The 23,848-nt window shown below is 41.5% G+C and overlaps 1 protein-coding gene across 1 annotated transcript in view; it reads left to right on the top strand.

The window, feature by feature from the left end:
• LOC117522368 (double-stranded RNA-specific editase B2-like) overlaps positions 1–23,848 on the top strand; it is a 58,630-nt gene that overhangs the window by 28,894 nt on the left and 5,888 nt on the right. Inside the window, exons 3-8 of the mRNA XM_034183763.1 lie at positions 4,798–4,833; positions 4,870–5,747; positions 17,666–17,783; positions 18,119–18,290; positions 19,522–19,673; positions 21,277–21,430. Of these exons, the coding sequence (XP_034039654.1) occupies positions 4,798–4,833; positions 4,870–5,747; positions 17,666–17,783; positions 18,119–18,290; positions 19,522–19,673; positions 21,277–21,430 (1,510 nt within the window). The remainder of the gene's footprint in view (positions 1–4,797; positions 4,834–4,869; positions 5,748–17,665; positions 17,784–18,118; positions 18,291–19,521; positions 19,674–21,276; positions 21,431–23,848) is intronic.

Here is a 23,848-nt window from a genome sequence, read left to right as displayed (position 1 = left end):
GAATGCTTGGTCTTGTTGGATTTGTGAAAATCTACTGAATCTACTGGTACCTTGTTTCCCATGTAACAATAAGAAATATACTCAAAACCTGGATTAATTTTTTTGGTCACATAGCATGACTATTATTCTGAACACTACTGTATACGAGGTCTGTTAGAAAAGTATCCGACCTTTTTATTTTTTGCAAAAACCATATGGATTTGAATCACGTGTGATTGCATCAGCCAAGCTTGATCCTTCGTGCGCATTTGTGAGTTTTTTCACACCTGTCGGTTGCATCATTCGCCTGTGAGCAGGCTTTGTGTGAGCAGTGGTCCACCCCTCTCATCGGATTTTTATTGCGAATAAATGTCTGAACGATTTGGAGCTTTGCTGCATCAGATTTTTCCAGAAACTGTGAGAGACCTCCAGGTGGACACCATTCGGAAACTTCATATGGCTTTCAGGGATGATTTTATGGGGATTACACAGATTAAGGAGTGCTCCAGCCGGTTTAAAGACCGCCCACAGCGTCTGAGAGCATGGCGCGCTCCGAGCGCCGATCGACAGGCTGACACCCCGCTGAAACAACCAGATCATTTCCAACGTGAAGGCTTTGTTGATCCGGGACGTCGTCTGACTTCCAAAAAAATGGCAGAAGACGTGGACATCAAGACTTTTTCGGCACATTCCACTGTTACAGGAGTTTTTTTCATGGAAAGAGAAGCAGAGGGATGCGCCACGGAGCCGCGAATGGCGCGGGACTAAAGCACCTCTGTGTTGGTCTCACACGACGGCTTTCAGATGGCTTTCAGACAGCTTTCGGTGGCTTTTCAGTCGTGTGACTATCCAAGAAATTGTGCATGAGCTGGACATGCCAGGACATGTCCTGTGAGGCTTCATCACGGCGTTGCTTTGCACCATGCGGCTCCACCGCGACGCGCGGAATTCTTCCGCTCCTCTTTCCATGACAAAAACTCCTGTAACAGTGAAATGTGCCGTTCATTTCTAAATTGGACGCTGTGTTGATCCGGGACGTCGTCTGACTTCCACAGGAATTGCAGAAGACGTGGACGTCTGCACATTTTTGGCACATTGAGACAGACGTGCGGAGGAATTCTGCGCGTTGCAGTGGAGCCGCATGGCGCAAAGCAACGCCGTGATGAAGCCACACAGGACATGTTCTGGCATGTCTAGCTCATTCACAATTTCTCGGATAGTCACACGACTGAAAAGCCACCAAAAGCCGTCTGAAAGCCATCTGAAAGCCGTCCTGTGAGACCAACACGGAGGTGCTTTTGTCCCGCACCATTCGCGGCTCCGTGGCGCATCCCTCCACTTCTCTTTCCATGAAAAAAACTCCTGCAACAGTGGAATGTGCCGAAAAAGTCTTGATGTCCATGTGTTCTGCCATTTTTGTGGAAGTCAGACGACGTATCAACAAAGCCTTCACGTTGGAAATGATCTGGTTGTTTCAGCGGGGTGTCAGCCTGTCGATCGGGGCTCGGAGCGCGCCGCGCTCTCAGACGCTGTGGGCGGTCTTTAAACCGGCTGGAGCACTCCTTAATCTGTGTAATCCCCATAAAATCGTCCATGAAAGCCATCTGAATTTTCCGAATGGTGTCCACCTGGAGGTCTTTCACAGTTTCTGGAAAAATTTGATGCAGCAAATCGTTCAGACATTTATTCGCAATAAAAATCCGACGAGAGGGGTGGACCACTGCTCACACAAAGCCTGCTCACAGGCGAATGACGCAACCGACAGGCGTGAAAAAACTCAAGCATGCGCACGAAGGATCAAGCTTGGCTGATGCAATCACACGTGATTCAAATCCATATGGTTTTTGAAAAAAATAAAAAGGTCGGATACTTTTCTAACAGACCTCGTATGCCTCATGGGACCAGGATCCTTTTCCAAACTGTGGACAGGTCTTTCCCAGCAGTCACTGGAACTTTCCCCAGAGACCATCCAAAGACAGGGTTTTATAATTGTCAAGTCCAGTTGGAAGAGTCTTTTTTGACAGACTCACCAAATGTCCTAAAATGTACCCAAACTAAAAAGTCGGAACAGCAGCTCACCAACAAACACAATCCCTGATTACAAAAGTCAAAATCAGTTTGACAAAGTGATGAAGCGAAGCAGCAGGCGAGAGCTTTAAAACATGAAACCAGGGCACTGTGAGCAGTCTGTCGCAGATTATTACTGTTATTATCAGTCATTACCATTCCATGACCCATCACCATATGTTTTAGAGCATGATTTCATCACTGACTTCCACATAATGATTATCAGCCTGTTGGTTTAGAGATATTTTTGATGACAACACATAAATGTCTAATAAAATCCCAGTACAACATAAACTGACAGCTGAACAATGTCACGGTTTGGCCCTGATCTGGGCCTTGATTACATTTTTTCCCCCTTTCTTATGGCCACCTTTTGCCCCTGCTTTGATGTTTTAGTTTTTGTCATGTGTTTTGCTTTGTCACTTTGTTTCTTTTCATACTTTAGCCATGATTCAGTTCTGTTCTTGTTTGGTTCAATCAGTCTGTGTTTTCATTTTTTATCATTTAGTTATCATCTGCTTATTTTTGCTGTTTCTCATTTCTGTTATCTGTAGTACTTTAATGTCAGGTTTTGTTATCACTTAGTTTCTGTTTTACTTATAGTTTATGTCTCAGTCTGTTCCAGTTTAGTTTTGTCTTAGTGTTTAATTTCCTATTATTCTCTTGATCTGTTTTTATGTAGTTTATCTTCTGTGTATCTTCTGGTATGCTTTTCTGTCCTTTTTCAAGTTTTTATTACCAGTTCGTGTTTCCTTTGTATAGTCATTAGTTGTCATGTCAGTGATTCTTCTCACTGCTCACCACCTGCCTGTCTCATCCGGTCTTCATCTGCACTCATCTCAGTTCTCATGTGTTCACGCCCAGTTTCATTGTTATCACTGCACTTCGCTGTGATCACTGCACTCTCTTGTCCTGCACCTGCACTTCCTCATCTCTTTTGGCCACACACTGTTTTGTCTGTCATTTCCTTGCCCAGTTGTCACCGCCTTTTCTTACATTTTTTTCAGACATGGGGCCAAATACAAAAGTATTTGTATTTAAAATACTTAAATACATTTTTCGTAGTATTTGTATTTGTGTTTTCTGATTTTGAATTCAAAGTATTTGTATTTGTATTTCAAATACATCGCCGATCCCAAGTATTTCCAAATACTTTTGCAAATACTTTTTCAAATACTTTTCAAACTTTGGAATCTCTGTGACAACCGTGTTGAGACACACCAGAAAACTATAAGCTCCACGTTATTGTGATTGAGATACAATAATACAATATGCTGAGATGAGAAGATATGACATTTTATTATTGTTTTGTGATATGGTGGATACAAAAGGATGCAATATTGATGGAAACAGAATATATATTGTGATAGTTTGATTATTGCCTGTAAGCGCCTTGGGGCAACTGTTTGTTGTGATTTGGCGCTATATAAAAAAATTGATTAATTGATTGATTGATATTATAATAGTGAATTTGTGATAAAACATTCAATCCTTTACTTATCAATAGTATTTGGTCATGCTATTTTCACAATAAATTGTCACCGGTTTATCAGTTTTTGTGTTGATTTATTGTTTATAGTTCATAGAAAGTATTTGTATTTGAAATACTCCAAATATAAAGTATTTGTATTTGTATTTGAAAAAGTACAAAGTATTTGTATTTGTATTTGGAATTTGAAAATCTAAAGTATTTGTATTTAAATACAATGCAAAGTATTTGACCCCATGTCTGATTTTTTTCCCTTCTTGGATTCATCTGGCCACACCTCCTCTCCATATCCTTCTCCCACCACGTGCATCTCGTTATCCAATTACCACCTGTTCTTATTTAAACTGCTTCTGTTCCCTTCCTCCCTGCTCATTTGTCGACTTTGTCACTTACCAGCTCACGTCACAGTTTTGTTGTTTGCCTAGCCGTGTTTTTGACCCCCGCTCTGTTTTTGGAACCTGTTTTTGCCCCTGCTCTGGTTGCCCTGTTTGCTTGTTTACTGAACCCTGCTTGTTTTGGACCTCGACGTATCGCCTCACTCTTATCTGTGTACCGTACCCGTGTCCCAGCCTTTTACTCATAAGCCAGCCTGTGAGTCTGCATGTTGCGTCCAGCCTCATTCAACACCTCGCAACCTCCCAGCCTGACAAACAGCTGCTATAAAAACACAGCAGCAGTACAGATTGAAGAATTTCCAATAATGCATATAATTCCTGCATCATCTGTAACGATAATTTAATTTAAAAAGCAACAAAACACTGACATTTTTCCTGCATCTCAAAGTCGCAGCAGCACATTAGTGATGCGGTGCAGCCGAGCCGTTCAACAAGATTAATGTAAAACCAAAAATAAAAATGCTGACAAACCACATCATTTTTTGATTTGAGCAAAAATCCGATGTTGTTTGTTTTTTTCATTTTGGTTTTGGAAAAGAATATTGAAAAAATACTGAAGAAACCCTGTCTACTGTCAAAATATTAACTGACACAAAAAATTATTCCTCAAACATCCCTCTATCTCTTTTAGAAAGACCAAGCAAATTAATTAATTAATTGAATTCATTAATTAATTAAAACAAATTAAACCACTTTTCATGAATTAGGCTCAGGTGTCAGCGTGAGCGCCGGGCAGTGAGTGGGAGTGTGAGTGAGTGAGTGAGTGAATGAGTGGGCGTGGCCTGTAGGGGATATTACAACTCAAAATTCAAATATTTGTTCATGTTGCACCTCATATCTTCTGTTGTGATTTCATTCTGTCAACAGGTACAAATGGTTACAAGGTGACAGAGAATCAGGATGATCAAAAGCAAGCAGAACGCAATCTGGTCCAAGAGTATCATCCTGCAGCCTTTAGCACCACTCTCCCCAGATGCCGAACACGAGCGCTGACGAGGAAGCGAGTGCTGTTTGGCAGAAAAGAACGACTACTCTTCCAAAATCGATTGTCTTGTAAACGAGCAGCCTGGGCTGTCACTCAAAAAAATGCGCTGGTACAGCTGAACGAGCTAAAGCCAGGTCTACGGTATGAGATGACTTCAAAGACTGGCCCACTGCATGCTCCAGTGTTTTCTGTCAGCGTGGAGGTCAATGGTCTCCACTTTGAAGGCCAAGGATTGACAAAGAAGCAGGCCAAGATGAGGGCAGCAGAACTTGCTCTACGTTCATTCATCCAGTTCCCAAATGCCTTGCAGGCTCATGCCATCATGACCAACATCAACAATACCCCAATGGATTTTACTGTGGATAACGTGGACGTCCATGACTCACTCCTTAAGGAGTGTAAGCCATTGGCGTGTGAAAACTGCGATGTCCTTTACTACACAGAGGAAAAACAGGAGGTGTTCTCCAGTTTATACAACCACAGACGACTGATTCGACTCTCGCTGGATTTGGTCTCATCAGCAAATCCAAAGCAACCAACTCTAAGTGCTCCACTTTTAGAACGCCTCAGTCCAGTGGCACTGCTCGATAAGTTACGACCAGGCCTCAGGTACTTCTGTCTGACAGAGAGAGTTCAAGGGCAGCCAATCAAAAGATTCATTATGGTAGTGAGGGTGGATGGGAGGGTGTTTGAAGGTTGTGGTCACAGTAAACCTTTGGCAAAGGCCCAGGCAGCAGCAGTAGCCCTCCAGTCCCTTTACAACATAAGACTGGGACCAGAGAGCAAGACAAGGGACCTTCAAGGCAGGAGAACAAAAAATCAGCTACCTCAGGTGAGTAGGTCTGTTCCCGAAATACACTTCAATATGACTACACCTTGCATCACAGGCCAACAATTAAAATGTACCCAAGTGCCAAATGTATATTGAAATAAGTCTCTGACTGTTCATTCTATTTATTTTAAGCTGAGGTAGGTTCTACCAGCAACCACCCGTGGCAGACTACCTATCCATGTCCACCTCCCAAATTTACATGTCTATCTGCCATAGCTAGAAATACTGAGATTGGTTGCATGCAGTACTTTTTAAGATAAGTTAAAAACTGTTCAGTCTGACTGAAAATGTGCCATCACAATAGACATGTTTTTTTTTTTCCTGTGGGTGTCAAAATTCAACCTCTTATCCACATTGTGACACTTGGGGAATAGATCAAATCAGGTGTTGCCTGTTGGGGTAAAATACAGTGGGAACTTGTGTGCCCTGTGGCCGCTATGGTAACCATGAAGTCTCAACAGCAACCCTGAACACAAGCTGGCTAACGGGGCTCTGGTGAAATAAAAAGCCCTCAGTGGCAGACCTCAATCGTCTGAGATTTTCCAGCCATCAGAGCAAGCTAAGTATCTGTCAAGGACTGTGTTTGTTGGCGTGCAGTGACATTCACACAAACCTAAAATCACACAAAAACATAAAATCCAAGTAGAATTTTTTTTTTACTGTGAAAACCACAAACTTGTTTAAACAGGCCATTTTCATAACTTAAAATGTAAATAAAAATTGTAAATTTCAAAAACATATGTACAAATGTAGCAAAAAACAAAGTTAGATACAACTATTTACATGAATGCAGAAAATGCTTCAGATTTTTTTTTTTTTGTGCAATTATTTATAAAATAATCAGATATTACAATAAGATTTTGAATGTAAATATAAATTGTACATTCCAAAAACATATAGTGCAGGAAATGCTAATGCTTAACTATTTACAAAACAATCAGATGTCAAAATAAGATGCAACACAAATTATGTATGCCACTCAAAAAAAACATGTCCTGTCCAACACAACACAGAGGGGCACATCGCAGGCCTGACACTTCCACAGTGTGACACTCCTCTTATTGTCCACCTGAAGGCACCATTGGCACCTCAATCTGCCTTTTGTTGCCTTTTGGTGAGGATCTGTGCCTGTCTCAGTTGGCACAGGAATGTGGTTCTGGCTCCTGTTCTGTGGGACACCTGTTTTGTCTGTGCCACACAGTTGACACACCAGCTCCACCATAAAGTCCTTGTGTGTCAAGGAAGTGCAGCAACACTGTCCTGTACCAGTGTGTAGTTTTCCAGTGGGTGTAGTAGTACTGGAGGAGCTGGTCAGATAGGTCGACTCCACCCATGTTTTTATTATAAACCAACACTGGGGTAGGACAGGGAATGTCTTTCACTGTCCAGCGTCCATCCTTCTCATCCTTCACCCTTCTCCACACTGTCTCATCTGAAAATGCATGATGGATGGTGGAGCACACAGACACCGCCTATGTGCCCATCCACTTTACATACCCTTTCATATCCATCTTATAGATCCTCTTTCAGATTTTTTATGAGAGCATTTGTCCTCCCTCTGGGGCATCCTCGTCTGTTCCCCCTGTATGTGCCACATGCCCCAAACTTCATGTTAGCCAGGTTCATGAACAGCTTGGGACTCATGTAAAAATTGTCCATGTAAATGTGGTACCCAGTACCAAGCGAGGATGGCTGGATCAGGTTCATGACCACATTGTACGACGACCCGTGCTCACTTGTGGTCATAGTCTTGCCAGTGTAAATGGTGAATTTGAGTGTGTAGCCATTACTTGAAACAGCCAACACAAAAAGTTTCATGCCCCATTTTGTTGGCTTGTCCTTCAAATATTGAGTAATTCCAGTTTTTGCCTTCGTCACCACCATCCTTTCATCCACTGCCAGCTCCCTCCTTGGGTGGTAATAAGCCTGGCAGGCACTGAGGATGTCATCATAAAGAGGCCTGACTCAAAACAGTTTATCATGACCTGCTCTTCCCTTTTTTCCCCATTTTCTAGTTGTACATCCTCATCTGGACCACGTAGGTGGATGTTCCAAAATATCCATCTAAATCTGTCTCTGGACATTACTTTTGCTGGAAAGGGCACACACAAAATATTAGTTTGTTTCCAGTAGTGCTGGAGACTTGGCAGTGACACCAATGACATGTATATCAGAAGTCCAAAAAATTTGTACAGATCTTCCATTTCAATGTCTGTCCAGTTATATTTTTTTCCCCAATGCCTTGTTTTTGCAGCAATTTTAGTGGTGTTGGTGCAAATTGTTCTAATTGTGTCAGTTGCAAAAAAAAAAAAAAAAAAAAAAAAAGAAAAAGGTCTTTTGGACTTTGGGTGGAAAGTGTATCAACCTGGACTCCTGGTTTTCTCTGAGGCTGAAATCTGCTTACTGTGTCCTCCTCGGTGTTCTAGCAGCCAGCGCTGGGGCGTGTCTCTGCTCTGCGTCTGAGTGGAGATCTGGACCTGCACACACGTTGGTGGATCCACCTGCTTTGGTTGCTCCTCCAGAACAAAAGAGGGATCATCTCTTTCAGCACCAGAATCCTCACTGTCTGTTTCAGACTCTGATGATGTGCTGTGCACTCTGTCTTCCTCTAGTTCAAAAAATAACCCAAGTGCTTGCTCCACATCCATAAAATGCCTCAATTTTACAAAAAAGAAACCCCAAACAACAACAAAACACTAACCACACACGCTTTCCACCAGTAATAAAGAGAAAGTGACCACACAATTAGACCCACGTGGGGCGGGTGGGCTGTGATCAAACACACGTGGGGTTAGTGACTTCTGATTCGTGGAAAATTCATGAGCCAGCCAACCAATGAGGAAGAAGGAGTCATATTTCCTCCCACTGCTGTTGCTGCTGTAGTAGAGAAGGAAATGATCCTTTTGGCTCCATGTGTGTACATAAACGCCCAGTGAAAAATGACAATAATATTCATGAAAACGCATGATGTAAAAAATACTCATAAGTCAAGTTATACTAGGCCTATTAACAAAATTTAAAAAGTGCCATAAAGGTTGAAGTCTCCACGTTCAACATGCAGTTAAAGGGAGCCTCAGAGTGCAGCAGACTGTTACGTCCTCTTAATTAGGTCAGTGGCACGACTCCTGTTGCAGCGGCTCCCCCCACACTCACAGCCTCAATTCAGAAAAAAAATGGACTGTTTCAAGTTTAGTGCACATAAACAATGTCAAATGTATATGTGTTGTCTTAATTCTGATGTGTGCCATTATTAAGGTAAACAAGTAATAATTGTGGATTAATTGCTGTCTGTGGCAATTTGAGTGTGGACGTAATCTCGTTGTTGTTGCACTTGTAATGACAATGACAATAAAGCTCAACCATCATCCATCCATCCATCCATGTGACTTTTTACGCGAGGGCGTATCATTCGACTCCAGAGAGTTAAAGGTCATAATGTTCTCTATCAGACCATGTCATTATTTTTCTACATAGTCACTTTCCTTTTCCAAACACTTATGCCAACACCGGACAAGTTCATGGATCCTATCTGTGAAGAAAGTGGGTGCCCTCTCTCAGCACCAGGGGTGCACAGCAGCTTGTACCTCTGCATCGTTAGTGTAACGGAGATTCTTCAGGTGTTGTTTTGGCTTGGGAAAAAAAATCAGAGGGTGCCAGGTTCCGACTGTAGAACAGGTGTGGTGAGATCTGAGCATCCTGTGTTTGTTGACTCGTGTTGTCATGCTGAAGAATGGCTTGTTTTTGAGGACAAACCTGCTTTTCCAAAGTGACCACGTATGGGTCAGACAGTGTTGCTGTCTTCCAAAAACTCTATAAGGACTACGCCACTGCACCACAGTGCCGATAGCAGTGACAATGAAATGGCAAAATTTATGTCACTTTCAGTGATTCATTAAAACTCTTCACATGCGCAAGACTAAAACATCCCCATCAGTAAGGCTTCATCTGTAAGCAGCGACACTGGGTTTCCTCCTTCATCCGTTTATCTGTCTTCAGACTTTAAACTGGTTTGGATAAATGAGCCCGATGTGGAGCATATGCTGCCAAACGGAGTGTGCCGCACATTAGCAGTACCATCATGTCTGAAGGTTGGAGACCTGGCTTGTGTTCCATACATACGTCTGGAGCATCTAAACAACTTCATTTTGTCACAAAGAGAATTGCCCTGAGTGTCATGTGTTGCTGTGTTTTATGAATGCTAGGAAATGCATCTGCACAGCGCCAAAGCTGGAAATGTGGTGTTTCGAATGCAAAGCCTGCATCTCGCTCAGTGTGACGTTATTAGACAGACAGGCTAATAGTTTATTAAATCCTTGGGGTGATTTGATAACAGAAAATGGATTTTAATGTGAATGTGAGCGCTCCAGGCCGTGACACCAAAACATACAAGTAAGAAATTAGTGGTCGCGTTCCTCCTCCTCTTCCCTGAAGACAATATATTGACGGATCGCCCTGCACCGAGTGCTGAGCGCCGTTCTTCAGTCTGAACTGTCAGGAGGCGTGAAACATTAATAAACATTATTACAGCACTTTGGACATGAAGGAGGTGCAGCGGTGGACAAAAGAGGTGGTGTGACAAGCATAATAATCTCAACAAACACACTCTTTACGCATGACCTCTTTCACTCAGACTGTCACCCAGAAAAAACTGATCTTCTAAATTTCTTCTGCATTTGCTTGTAACTCTGGTTCTTGTTGGCACTGTTTGAAAAGTGAAAACAGGCTTTTCAGAATCAAATTTATTGCCAACATACAAGGAATTTAATCTGGTGTCTAATAATTCTGTAAGAAGTAAAGGAGTCAAATAGACAAATGGGCAAGCTAAGTTTACTGTCAAATACATACCGTGGAATGGGGCTGTGCAGGCATGCAGATGAACAGTACAGGGGTGATCAGTCTGTACTTTGTGGGAGTGGGGGGGCAAGGTAAATGGGGGTCTCTTGCATTATTTATAACTCTAGATGTGGACATAAAGAAGCTGTTTTTGTGTCTTGAGGTTTTAGTCCTGATGGACCTCAGTCATCTGCCAGAGGGGAGGGTAACAAAAAGTTTGTGTCCTGGGTGAGAGGGGTCGCGGGGCCCTGGAGGTGTACAGGTCCTGGAGGGATGGCAGATTTTATGAACATTCTGGGATTTTGACTTGTTATATGAAGAACAGTGTGATAAGGAGTGGAGGAATGAATGTACATAGACTTGGTTTTAATTCCATCACAATACTTGTCAGTATCTTTGGGCAAGACACTTCATCTGCATTGTCTCCCTCCACCCAGCTGTAAATGGGTGCTGGCTGTGGATGGAGAAATAACCTGTGGTGGATTGATATGCAAGACACTGCTTCACGCTGCAGAATCCTGGTATAAGGACTGACTGACATCAATAGACCTCAGGTCCTGCAGAGGACTGATTTCTTCTTCTTTGTAGGAAGAATAATCCACTAAGGTTGCAACAAGATGTTGGACCAAAATGTAAGTTGCACAACTTTACCCTTTTCACTTGTTCCAGCAATGATCTTTCATATCTCTGGGTCCTCGGGTTGTGATCGATTGACTCTCGGGAAGTTCTTATGAAGTCATGACAGAGGACAAAAGTGTTTGATGATGTTATATTTGCAGAATGAAAGTCAAATTTTTAGGGTTTTGGATGGGTGCTAACTGTATGTTGTGAGACTTGGATGCTAACCAGTGTCCTAAGGCAACTAGTGGATGTCTTTGGTGCTCAGTCTCTTCATAGGTTCCTTGGGACAAAAAGCTCTCCGTGCATGTGTAACCGGCGTCAGACCTAGGGGTATCTGGGCCGGCAACATGTGATACACAGGCTAAGGAGCACTGTGGATCTGTGGTGCCCTGGCTCTACGCGCACAATGGATCACTGTGGATCAATGAGGAGAGACAGCAAATTAATATCCTTGTCAAGCCAGCGCCATTTATTTCTGATTCTTAACAAAAATATCTCCTTTTATCCAAACTCTCAACATAACTCACATAACAGAAAAACAGGATCTCATTTTCAATGCGGGTCAATAAATTGTATTATATGCATGAGAAAGATGTATCAATGTCCATTAAAAAAAAGAAAAGTGAATCCTGTGCAAACAAAATATAAACTGCAAAAGCTGCGTAAATAAAAGATGGAGAATTAGAAAAATAAATTAAATTGAATCACTGAAACAGGTTAGTGATAACCAAAATAACAAATTTGTAATAAAAAGAAACTTTTTGGACATAGCTGCATTACAACTCTTGTGCTAATGCTTCTAATTCAGCTTAAACATTCACAGTATTTTCCACTGGCAATATGTGCAACATCGTGACAGCAGCTTAACAATATAAACAGTGCTAATGCTCTCTCCAAGAGAAAGTCCACGGTGAACTCACCTCTGCACACTGGAAACAATAACGTATTTTACTAACCTGTACATACACCTACCTGTCTCAAATCATCAGTATGAGATCAAAGGATTTCATTTATAACCTTGTTCTACTGCATGAGACATGCAAACTAGCATGTCGGCTAATAATAGCTCTCGGCAGATACACTTCATTAACTACACAACTAAACGCTATATATCTGTTATAGTCATCCTAACACACAGGAAAGTGGTTTCTCAGTCATTCACGTTTGTGTGAATATAAACTAATGAGTTTAGAGGGTGTTTTTACAGTACCTGTGGATCAATGAGGAGAGACAGCAAATTAATATCCTTGTCAAGCCAGCGCCATTTATTTCTGATTCGCGCCAGGTAAGGCCTGAGAAGAAATAGCTCTGTCTGATCCACAGGAGCAAACAAGCGCCATCTACTGATTTGGTGGAGTAGAATCCACGCATCTGTGATGCGTTCAAGTCACTCTACTAGAGTAGTTCTTTACAGTATTATCTCCAAAAAAAAAATAAGAGGGGGGTTTGCTTCATAATAAAAACTCTGTCTGTAGCATTTTCACCCTATTACACATGCGTGTATATAAATTCAATCACGGATAAACTGTGGAGAGCTGACATTTGCCATTTGGTATGCTTATGTATTTTGGGTCATTCTGGACTAACACACCATTCCAGCAGGGGGTGGTAAATCATCTTTATATTAAAAGCGTGCATGCATGATTTTCTTCTTCTTACTTATAAGGTTTTGAATAATCAGGTCCCATCTTATCTTAGGGACCTCATAGTACCATATCACCCAAATAGAGCGCTTCGCTCTCAGACTGCAGGCTTACTTGTAGTTCCTAGGGTTTTTAAGAGTAGAATGGGAGGCAGCGCCTTCAGCTTTCAGGCTCCTCTCCTGTGGAACCAGCTCCCAATTCCGATCAGGGAGACAGACACCCTCTCTACTTTTAAGATTAGGCTTAAAACTTTCCTTTTTGCTAAAGCTTATAGTTAGGGCTGGATCAGGTGACCCTGAACCATCCCTTAGTTATGCTGCTATAGACGTAGACTACTGGGGGGTTCCCATGATGCACTGAGTGTTTCTTTCTCTTTTTGCTCTGTATGCACCACTCTGCATTTAATCATTAGTGATTGATCTCTGCTCTCTTCCACAGCATGTCTTTTTCCTGGTTCTCTCCCTCAGCCCCAACCAGTCCCAGCAGAAGACTGCCCCTCCCTGAGCCTGGTTCTGCTGGAGGTTTCTTCCTGTTAAAAGGGAGTTTTTCCTTCCCACTGTCACCAAGTGCTTGCTCACAGGGGGTCGTTTTGACTGTTGGGGTTTTTCCGTAATTATTGTATGGCTTTTGCCTTCCAATATAAAGCGCCTTGGGGCAACTGTTTGTTGTGATTTGGCGCTATATAAATAAAATTGATTTGATTTGATTTACTAAGTTCAATGTAAGTACATAATATAATTGTAAATATATATATGACACAAGAAAGTCAAAACACTTATTTCTATTGTGGTCCATTTAAAAAGCAAATAACAAAATAAAAGTAAAAACTAGGACTGCAAGCAGTCATGTAGGGGCCCTCGTGTCTGCACCAGCACCACCGCCTCCCCGGGCCAGTGAGATTTCTGTTCAGGCCGACCCTCATCACACATGTGAGGTTTCAAGTCAATCAGGCAAAGCATCAAGGAGTTATCATGACTTGATGTTCCATGGCTAAGTGTCAAAATGGTGGCGCCATAGCGGCCACACCCCTCAACATAGAAAAACGTTTTTGATAACTTTTGATCAGTATAGTTTCTAGATGATCTGATAGAAATTTGAAGTGCATTGGACAAAATCCCTAGGAGGAGTTCATTCAAATACAACATGTGGAAATCATGCCAAAATGACATGAAAATTTAAAATGGCCGACTTTCTTGTTTGTAGTAGACCAATGGTGCAAGAGACTTTTTTGTACATCAATGCAAGTTACACATGTGTATCAATTTTCATCTCCCTACTGCCAAAAAATCCCTATATAGGGAGGGGTTTTTGAAAGATGCAAGGGGGTGCTATAGAGCCATTTGGCCCTGCCCATGGGCAATGCCCCTATGACCTGTAAGAGGTTGTCATGTTTGAACTGTGTATCAATTTTCATGATGATATGACAAAATTAAAGCCATCAAAAGGAAGAACATAATTTCAGGGCAAAGGATCGATATTCGGCACGCCGCCACACAGACGCCATTACTCGTAGCTTCACGGTGATCATCATGTATGTTCACCAACTTGTTCTGCATATTTTAGAAGTGGAATGAAGTTGATGGGGTTAACTATGTACCATCAGTACCTGTTAAAGTATAAATAGGACATATGAATAGGACGTTTGAAAAGTTGGAAGAATAATAATAAATAACTAGGACTGCAAGCAGTCATACACGGGCCCTTGTGCCGCACGACCGCCTACCCAGGCAAACCTGTCCCCTTGTGACTAGATGTGGGGAGGTGCGTACAGTGGCCAACCCTCATCACACAGTTCAAATTTCAAGCAGATCAGTCAATGCATGAAGGAGTTATGACAAGTTGATGGTTCATCCACTAGGGGTCGCTCAGTGCACAACCAGAGGGGCCAGGTGTGTTAAGGGGCTAACCCTCATTACACATGTGAAGTTTCAAGTCAATCAGGCAAAGCATGAAGGCGTTATTATGACTTGATGTTCCATGGCGACAGCCACACCCTTTGACATAGAGAAAAGCTTTCGATAACTTTTGATCAGTAACGTCTCTGGATAATCTGAAACAAATTTGAAGTGCATTGGATAAAATCTGTAGGAGGAGTTTGGTCAAATACAACGTGTGGGAAATCACGCCAAAATGATGAGAAAATTCAAAAAGGCCGACTTCCTGTTTGGAGTAGACCAACAGTGCAAGAGACTTATTTGTACATCTATGCAAGGCACACATGTGTACCAATTTTCATCTCCCTACTCCAAAAAACCCCCTATGGGGAGGGGGTTTTGAAAGTTGCAAGGGGGTGCTATTGAGGCATTGGGTGGGTGACACCCCTATGAATTGTAAGAGGTTGTCGTGCTTGACCTGTGTATCAATTTTCATGATAATATGACAAAATTAAAGCTGTCAAAAGGAAGAACATAATTTCATGGCGAAGGGTCGATATTTGGCACGCCTCCACACAGATTCTGTTACTCATAACTTCACGGCAATCATCGCCTACGTTCACCAACTTGTTCTGCATGTTTTAGAAGTGGAATAAAGTTGATGGGGTTAACTACTTGACATCAGGACCTGTTAAAGTAAAAATACGACATTTCCTGTTACCACCGGGGGGGGGCACTATGACTTAGGTAGGAAGTTAATATATGCAGACATTCAGGGCAGAGCCCTCATCATGTCCAGCACGTTTGAAGGATCTACGATTAAGTATGTGGGTGTGACAGCCATTTGAAGTGAAACGGCGTCCTCTGAAATGCTCACCAAAGTTTGACGAACCCTAGCAGCCACACAGAAATTCTTTTGATAACTTTTGATCAGCATGGGGTCATGATGTTGACCAAATTTGAAGACAATTTGATGAAATCCCTAGGATGAGTTTGTTCAAATGTAAGTTGTGGAAATGCCCCAAAATGGCAAAAATTACCTCAAAATCGAAACTTCAAATCAAAATGGCCGACTTCATGTCGACAATTCACCACGACGTTAAGAAACTTTTTTGTGCGTCCCAGCATGGTAAATATGTGTACCGAATTTTGTGAGGCTACAACAACAACAACAAAAAAACCCAATGGAGAGGGTTTTTTTTAAACTTTGTAGACCTGCGACACCTCCACAAGCTATGGGGGCGTCTGGAGTGAACCAGCTCTTGGCTGTCATTGATATATTTTTGGTGAGCTTATACTTGTGGTCATGTGAATGTCTCACAGCTGCTGGTTCAACTCTGCAGAAGTGTTTTTTTTATGACTTCTGGGTTTTTGTCCAGAAAAACAAGACAGTCTACCCCATTACTCCATATTATTCAATCATTGATAGTCCAAACTATACCTTTTTGGAATCTTTATGATCAGACAAATAATGTGGTGTAGGTTTTAATAAGACTGGAGCATTTTTAAATTTTGACCTCTATGTAATTCTTCATTAACCCCTGCCTGGGTACAGCTGCCACCCTGAGAAGGCCATCAGACATTTTTGTGTATTTCCACGTATATGGAGACTGGATTGTAAGTGTCGTTTCACCCCTTCAAGTGGTACCGAAAACCTGCTTGGCCTATGGAGTAATAATAATACAATAACATGCTTTTGGAGGGCGGTATGCATTTTCAGAGGCCCAACGTCCATGCCCAGTCTCCCAAATGACAGATATTCACCCTCGTTACCGCACGACAACTGCATGTTATTTGCATTATTATCACTTACTGAGACACACAACACGTGGAATCACATTAACAATATTTAATGTAATTTCAAAACGCACGACACCCAGCAAATGCGGACATAAAAAGTTGGCTCACTTTAACTTTTGTCGTGTTGGCTGGTGCTGCGCTGCTCTCCAAATTCGCCAGGGCGTCCTCATCAAGCCGGCTGCTTTGGCTGCTGTTCATTGTCGGACTATCCATGATAAAATCATCCGGAATATCTATATTGGGACCAACACACACTTCTTGCCTTTTCATCTTTTCGTCTGCAGACAGTTCTTGGGCTGCGTGCTATGACGTCATCAGTTTGTGTACAGCAGTATTGGGATACCCGCCCGTTACTGCGGGCAGGTATGGACAGGTAGCATAAATGTAAATCTATGCTACCGGCCCAGCAACACCTCAGTGAACCGCGGTTCACTGTATAAACGTCTTTGCTACTGGGGCTAATAAAGGTGTCAGACCTTTGATGTCAATTACACCAAATGATGACATCAAGCAAAGTCCAAAAATTAGCATTGCATAACTATTCTCTAAATAATGGCTTTAGGTTTTGCCATTTGGAATTTGTTTCAACAGTGATACAATTTTTTAACACATTAATCATTATATATAACCATCACTTTCTTAAAACTTTCTCAGAAATGAATCTCTCACTTATACAGAATCACAACCAGCAAAGTGCAGTCAGCATAAGTTCTGATCTTTCCACACAAACCTGATTTGTGTGAACTGACGGAGGAGAAACTCACTGAACACCGTTTGGATGTATGCGCTCATAAATTCACCTCAGCTGTTTCTATAGGCCTTCCTGCTTTTTGGCAAAAACAATTCATGTAATTTGACCTGAAATTCATCAGCGCTCCGGCGGTCCGAGAACAGCAAAGCTGTCATCTACTCAGGATTCAACAAGCTCCAGTGAAGTCCTGCAGGTGTGACCTAACGTGAAGAGGTTTTCTGGCATTAAAAATTTTTCCCATGTTTGCTGTTTTATCTCTGCACCACTTAAAGGGTTCAACTTACAATATCAACACTTGGAAAGAACAACAAACATAAGCAACAAAATTGGAAAAAGCCAAAGATGAAAGAAAACATAAAAGATGTTTATCCTCTCTGAAATATTTTTTCTCTCCAGTTCTTTGCAGAATCCATCTTCCATCTGGTGAAAGAGAAATACAAAGAGCTGACAGACAGTTTTTTGTCGACCTCACATGCTCACCACAAGGTCCTGGCAGGGATTGTGATGACCACAGGTGGGTGCTGCAGACGCCACGCTCAGACATCAGACATCTGACAGGACGAGAGGATTTCAGCCACTGAAGAGACATAAAACTCAGTAAATAATCTGATAACAGAACCACATCTGCAACTTTCACTTTTTACTTTCTAAACTCAAAAGCATCAAAAGTTAAGCATCATGTTTCATACATATGTTGTCAAATTTCCACACTCTTATACATTTTGTATTTAGTGTTCACAAACATACCTGTTTGAGTCGTTTCTCACCTGAATGTTTGATCTGGTCGTATAACGTTTTTTCTTACGTATTTTCCCCCTCTGTGTTCGCCCTCGCCCCTCCCTTCTCCAGGATTTGACCTTGGATCAGCTCAGGTTGTGTCTCTGGCGACAGGGACAAAATCTCATTACCGAAAAAACGCGACCTACCAATGTGGTTTGACACTCGGCGACTGTCACGCTGAAGTCATCACCAGAAGAGCGCTGGTCCGATTTCTGTATTCACAGCTGGAACTGCTGCTCTTGTATGTTTTATTATTTATTTTTTATTTGATGTGTAGCCAAGCTGATTTTGGTCTTCAGAGACGTTACATTGGTATACACGAGGTCTGTTAGAAAAGTATCAGACCTTTTTATTTTTTCAAAAACCTGATGGATTTGAATCACGTGTGCTTGCATGAGCCAACCTTGAACCTTCGTGCGCATGCATGAGTTTTTTCACACCTGTCGACTGTGTCATTTGCTTGTAAGCAGCCTTTGTGTGAGGATGGGTGGAGTCTCTCTGCGTTTTTTCTTTGCAAGGAAAATGGCGGAACAACTGGAGCAGCGCGACTGCATCAAATTCTGCCACACACACGGCCGCACAATGGTGGAGAGCGTGCCGAGCTCTGGGCGGCCATCAACATGCTGAAATGGCCAGATCATTTCCAAAGTGAACGCTGTGGTAATGTGGGACCGTCGTGTAACTATCCGAGAAATTGTGGAAGAGGTGGACATCAGCACTTTTTCGGCACATTCCACTGTGACAGAAGATTTGGCCATGAAAAGAGTTGCAGCAAAATTCATCGGCACAAGCTGATGGGGGAACAAAAGCACCACCGTGTTGAAGTCTCACAGGACATGTTGTGACATGCTGACCTCGTCCACAATTTCTCGGATAGTCACACGACTGAAAAGCCACCGAAAGCCGTCTGAATCATCCGAATGGTGGAAGTATCGGCTACAATCATGTTGACCTCCATCAACACTGTTAGGACAGTAACATTACAAATGCTATTTAATTACTTTTTACACATCATTTACTTTAATCTGTGATATGTTTGCATTCTTTATACATGACTGAAGTTATAATTTTTGCCAAAACCTTTATTGCATCAATTTATATTCTCATTAAGTCAAGATTACAAACTCATCTGAGACTGTTTCCATGTTTCTCATCCACAGTGAGCACTTACTAACTTTTTTATCCATTTCTTTTAAAGAAAACATTCACTTACTCATCTTCAACCGCTTACTCCAATTAAGGGTCATGGGGTGCTGGAGCCTAAACCCTTAAAGAAAACAACAAATCACAACATATTAATGCGAGTATCCATATTGTTTCAGTGGTTGATCAAGTGAATGCAGGCTTTTCATATCTCTGTTGTTTCCAGTGTGCATTTTCTGAGTTTACTGTGGTTTTGAAGGCAGCATTGTCCCTGAAAGAATATTTTTGGAACATCTCAGTGTGAATTGACTTTCCTTTACTGTTTAAAGCAAGCCAGAAGATGGTGAGCAGCGATCCATCTTTGTACCAAATAAAGGCGGTGGCTTCCGGCTGAGGGACGGCGTCCTCTTCCACATGTACGTCAGCTCATCTCCGTGTGGAGACGCTCGACTCAACTGCCCATATGAGAACACAGCTGCATGTGAGAGCAACACGTTTGCAGATGATGATCTGGTTTATACAGACATTCCCTCTTTAACTGGTTCCAAACATGAGGTCAAAGGTGGATCCTGAGATGCATTATTTTTAAATAAATGCCTTCCGTAATGGTCGTTTACTGTCAGGTACTGAAACAGCTGGACGATAAACACAAAGGCAGAGAAGTGGTGTTTGGTAAAAGCAGTTATCATATAAATCATATAAAAGATATATCATATAAATGATATGCCAATATGATTGGATAAAACACTAAAGAATAAATAGCAATACACCCTTGTGATATTTTTCACGGACCAGTAATATTTTTCATACCACCCGAGTAAAACCCACAAAATGAATGTCGCCTTGGTAATCAGCCAATCCATACATATGTTGTGACGTCACGGCATGTGCAATCCTAGATATTGTCAATGTGTAATTTAATACACCTGTTTCTGTTCTATTCAATGACATTATCAATTGAATGCGTTTGTTGTAGATATTTTCAATGTCTTATTACAACTGTTTAGAAATGTTCTATTTAATAAAATTCTGATGACAATTGGCACAGCATTTATTACTATTGCCTTTAGTGTATATGTATATGATAAAATCGTTATCAAGTTGTTCACCAATGAATATGGCTTTTTACACCAAGCCATATTCATTGGTGAACAACATGATAACTGATAGTATTATTGTTTCCGTCACTGCTGTGCAGAATCCTGGAAAGATATGTGCAGGAATGAAAGAGAAAGTTTACAGACGGTTGTGAGACCAACTATGTTGTATGGCTCAGATACGGTGGTGCTAACAAAAACACAAGAGGCAGAGCTGGAAGATGGACAAGATTAGGAATTAGCATATCAGAGGGATTGCACAGGTCAGACAGGTTAGAAACAAAGTTAGGGAGGTAGGAATGACATGGGCACAGGAAGGATCCTGGGTATATATTCAGTTAATTACATATATACAGAACAAAGCTGCCTCGAGGCACTTCACACAAGTAAGGTCTAACCTTGCCTACCCCTAGAGCAAGCACACAGGTGACAGTGGTAAGGAAAAACTCCCTCTGATGATATTGTGGAAGAAACATCAAGCAGACCAGACTCAAAGGGGTACATGTTTCTCATATATTATGTAAAAGCTAGCGAGAAATAAACACTTCTAAAACTGAAAACACTGTTTTTTTATAACCTGATAACACCTCTGGATTCATTTATAAGACATTTTGCAGACGTTAACGTGCATGCTAACTTCCGCTAACTCAAAGTTAACTTACTATGGAGATAAATTTGTCTCATTAATACCTGCAAATGCACAGAGGATGATCTACAAATATTCCTTGATTTGCACAACTTCCGCTCTTAAAACTTAAATATTGTTTATGATTGATTGATTGATTGATTGATTGATTGATTGATTGATTGATTGATAGATAGAGGGGCTTTACTGAACATGTACAAATTGTACATAATAGACAATAGGATCTTAAATAATTAAACAACTGCAAATTATAAAGAACACAATGCTCATACGGAAGAGGGTATTTTAGCATTGCGTTTTTGTTTTGTTTTTTTGTTTTGTTTTTTTTCTTTTTCTCTCAGATCCTTCCAGGAGCTTCCGGTCCCACCTTAGGACAAAGATACATGGTGGCGAGGGGACGCTTCCTGTCTCAGCCTGGACAACCAATCAGAAATGGGAAGGGGTGCTGCCCCATAAACCTCTCGCTTCCATGTCCTGCACTGATAAAATGGCAAAGTGAGTTGAAATTGGAAAGAGTATTGTCTTGTTTCAACTTTGTCTGTATTTTATTTTGTTTTCACAAAGCATTTCAGTTGATAGCATAATGTGAATAGAAGGATAATAACTGTAAATCTCCTCTATACATTTGAATTTATTTTTATTCATGTTATGACAATTTTTTTAGTTTGTGGTTCGGTTGGCTCAGGGTTCAGATTTGGAACTCTATCAGGATCAGGACCAACTCATGTTTGTGGACAGCCTGTTATCCAACAAACTGATCCTGATGTTTGCATCAAGTGAGAGATGTGAAACAAATTCACTAAAGAAGGAATATACAAGAAAAAGGCAAAAAGAAAAAGCTGCCATTCGACGTCATTCGTCCGGTGGTGTGAGGGCCGGACGCTTGATTGCGCCTTTCGCCCCCGGTTTGATGTGTTCGGTGACTTCATGTTGCTCCTTGGCTGCCGCACAATATGTCCTATGAGATGGTAGTGCGACCTCATGTTCGACTGGATTTCCAGCACGACGGGGCGCGAATGTAGCATGCACAAATGGTTATGGCGATAGGTGTGTGAGGCATGGAGATTGGAACGATTTTGCTCAATTTGCATACGGTTCCTGCATTGTACGTACTTCACGTGAACATTGAGCAAACAATTCAAAAACACTGAGTGTCAGTGCGAGTCACTGCATCAGTGCACTGCATCACAGCGCAGCTCATCTGAACAATTATAATGATATGTTAATTCTATCATAAACACACTTTTACAGCTACTCATGAGAAGGAATAAACATGCAACTGTTTTACCAAGTTATTACAATATAAATAATATCTATATGTCACAGACATGAACGAGCGAAGCTCTTAAGCGTCTCACCATGTCATTTAGGTCCATCAGATTTTTTTTTTTTTCAGTAAATGCTTCTGGAGAACATTAGCATGGCTAAAAATCTTCAGCTTCTGACCCCCCAACTACACCCCTCTTAACCCCCTTCCACTTTAAGCATTTTCTTTATTTGCATTCTGACATGCCTGGAAAAACAGTCTTCACAATCTCATTTAAGGCCATCACACTTTATTTTCAGTAAATATGCTGGGAGTATAAAGGCCCACTGACACGAGCATGCCTTTGATTCATGCAATAGCACTGTCTGTGTCATGCTGGAGAGTAAACTCATCTTTAATGGGTGTAGACAGGACGCCAGAGGGGCGCCAGTGTGTGCTATTACGTACAGAGAATTTTGAAATGTTCAAAAAATCTTTCACATACAAATGTCATACTGCGTGGTGTGATCTAATCTCCAACACGACATGCAGCTTGTCAAGTGGAGTAAAGATTATAATAAGAAGTTAAATCTGTTATAAACATACTTTAACAGCTGCAGACAAGAAGGAAAGAACACTCAACTGTTTTATCAAGCCAAGACAATGTAAACATGACAAATAATTACCTTTTAAGACATTTGAAAATGCATGCGAATGGCTCCAGCTGCAGCCTCCAGTGTGATTCAGGATGTGATTAGAGCTGTTTTCAATGGCCAATGTGCAGAAAAAAATGATTAATCCACCACAAAATAATTATTTTATATACGCAGAGTCCAGCGCAGAGCATGTGGCAGCCGGTGGAACAAAGAACGGTGTCCAGCTGAGAATACAGCGGGTGGGATCGTCAGGATGCCATTTCTGGTATTGTGTGAGTCAAAGGCATGCTTGTGTCAGTGCACCTTAAGCAAATTTTTCTCTGCATCGAGCACAGGATGCAAAAATTAAGTGGTTTCAGCGCAAGTCAGAGCAACGCGATGGAACTCAACGTGACTCAAAGCCACACCCTCACAATACAAAGTTACCCAATGCCAATTTATGATTCCTGCTGTTTTCCATTGTTCCTGAAGTATAAATCACGCAGGATTGTTTTTATACTGTGTACACAATACACTGAAATTACACGCTCAAAAAGAGCACAGAAAAAAAAATACTGATTGCAGCCTGACTGCTGCTGCTGCAGCTCCTTGCTCTTAAATTCTCTCACAACTGTGTTTAAATAAAATCCATAAAAGTCCTGCTTACAGACTGATTGCGACTGGCAATCAGAACTAACTGGCTGCCAACTGAAAATTCAAGTGGCCAGTCGGTTTTTTCAAAAGTGTAATGTCTCAGGTGCGTTTGTGCTGAATTTGATGCTTGTATCACCATTTGAAGGATTGTTTCAGTTATCTGCTGCACTAATAAGCCAACAGAGCACAAACCAGCTGCTGTCTGTTAACGTTATTAATCTAAAATCACCAGAAAAACATGCGCATATACAGTATAAGGCAACGCGGATTAAAGAAGAAATGCCGCTTTTAGCAACTTGGCCCTTATTTCTGGCATAACATACAGACGTTTGCTCACCAATATAAGTTTGGTGTCATTAGTAGTACACGGTTCAGACG

This window comes from Thalassophryne amazonica, chromosome 12 (assembly GCF_902500255.1).
Source record: "Thalassophryne amazonica chromosome 12, fThaAma1.1, whole genome shotgun sequence".
NCBI classification, from domain to species: Eukaryota; Metazoa; Chordata; class Actinopteri; order Batrachoidiformes; family Batrachoididae; genus Thalassophryne; species Thalassophryne amazonica.
The sequence above is the reverse complement of the archived record's forward strand: the minus strand, read 5'-3'. Positions and strand labels throughout refer to the sequence as shown.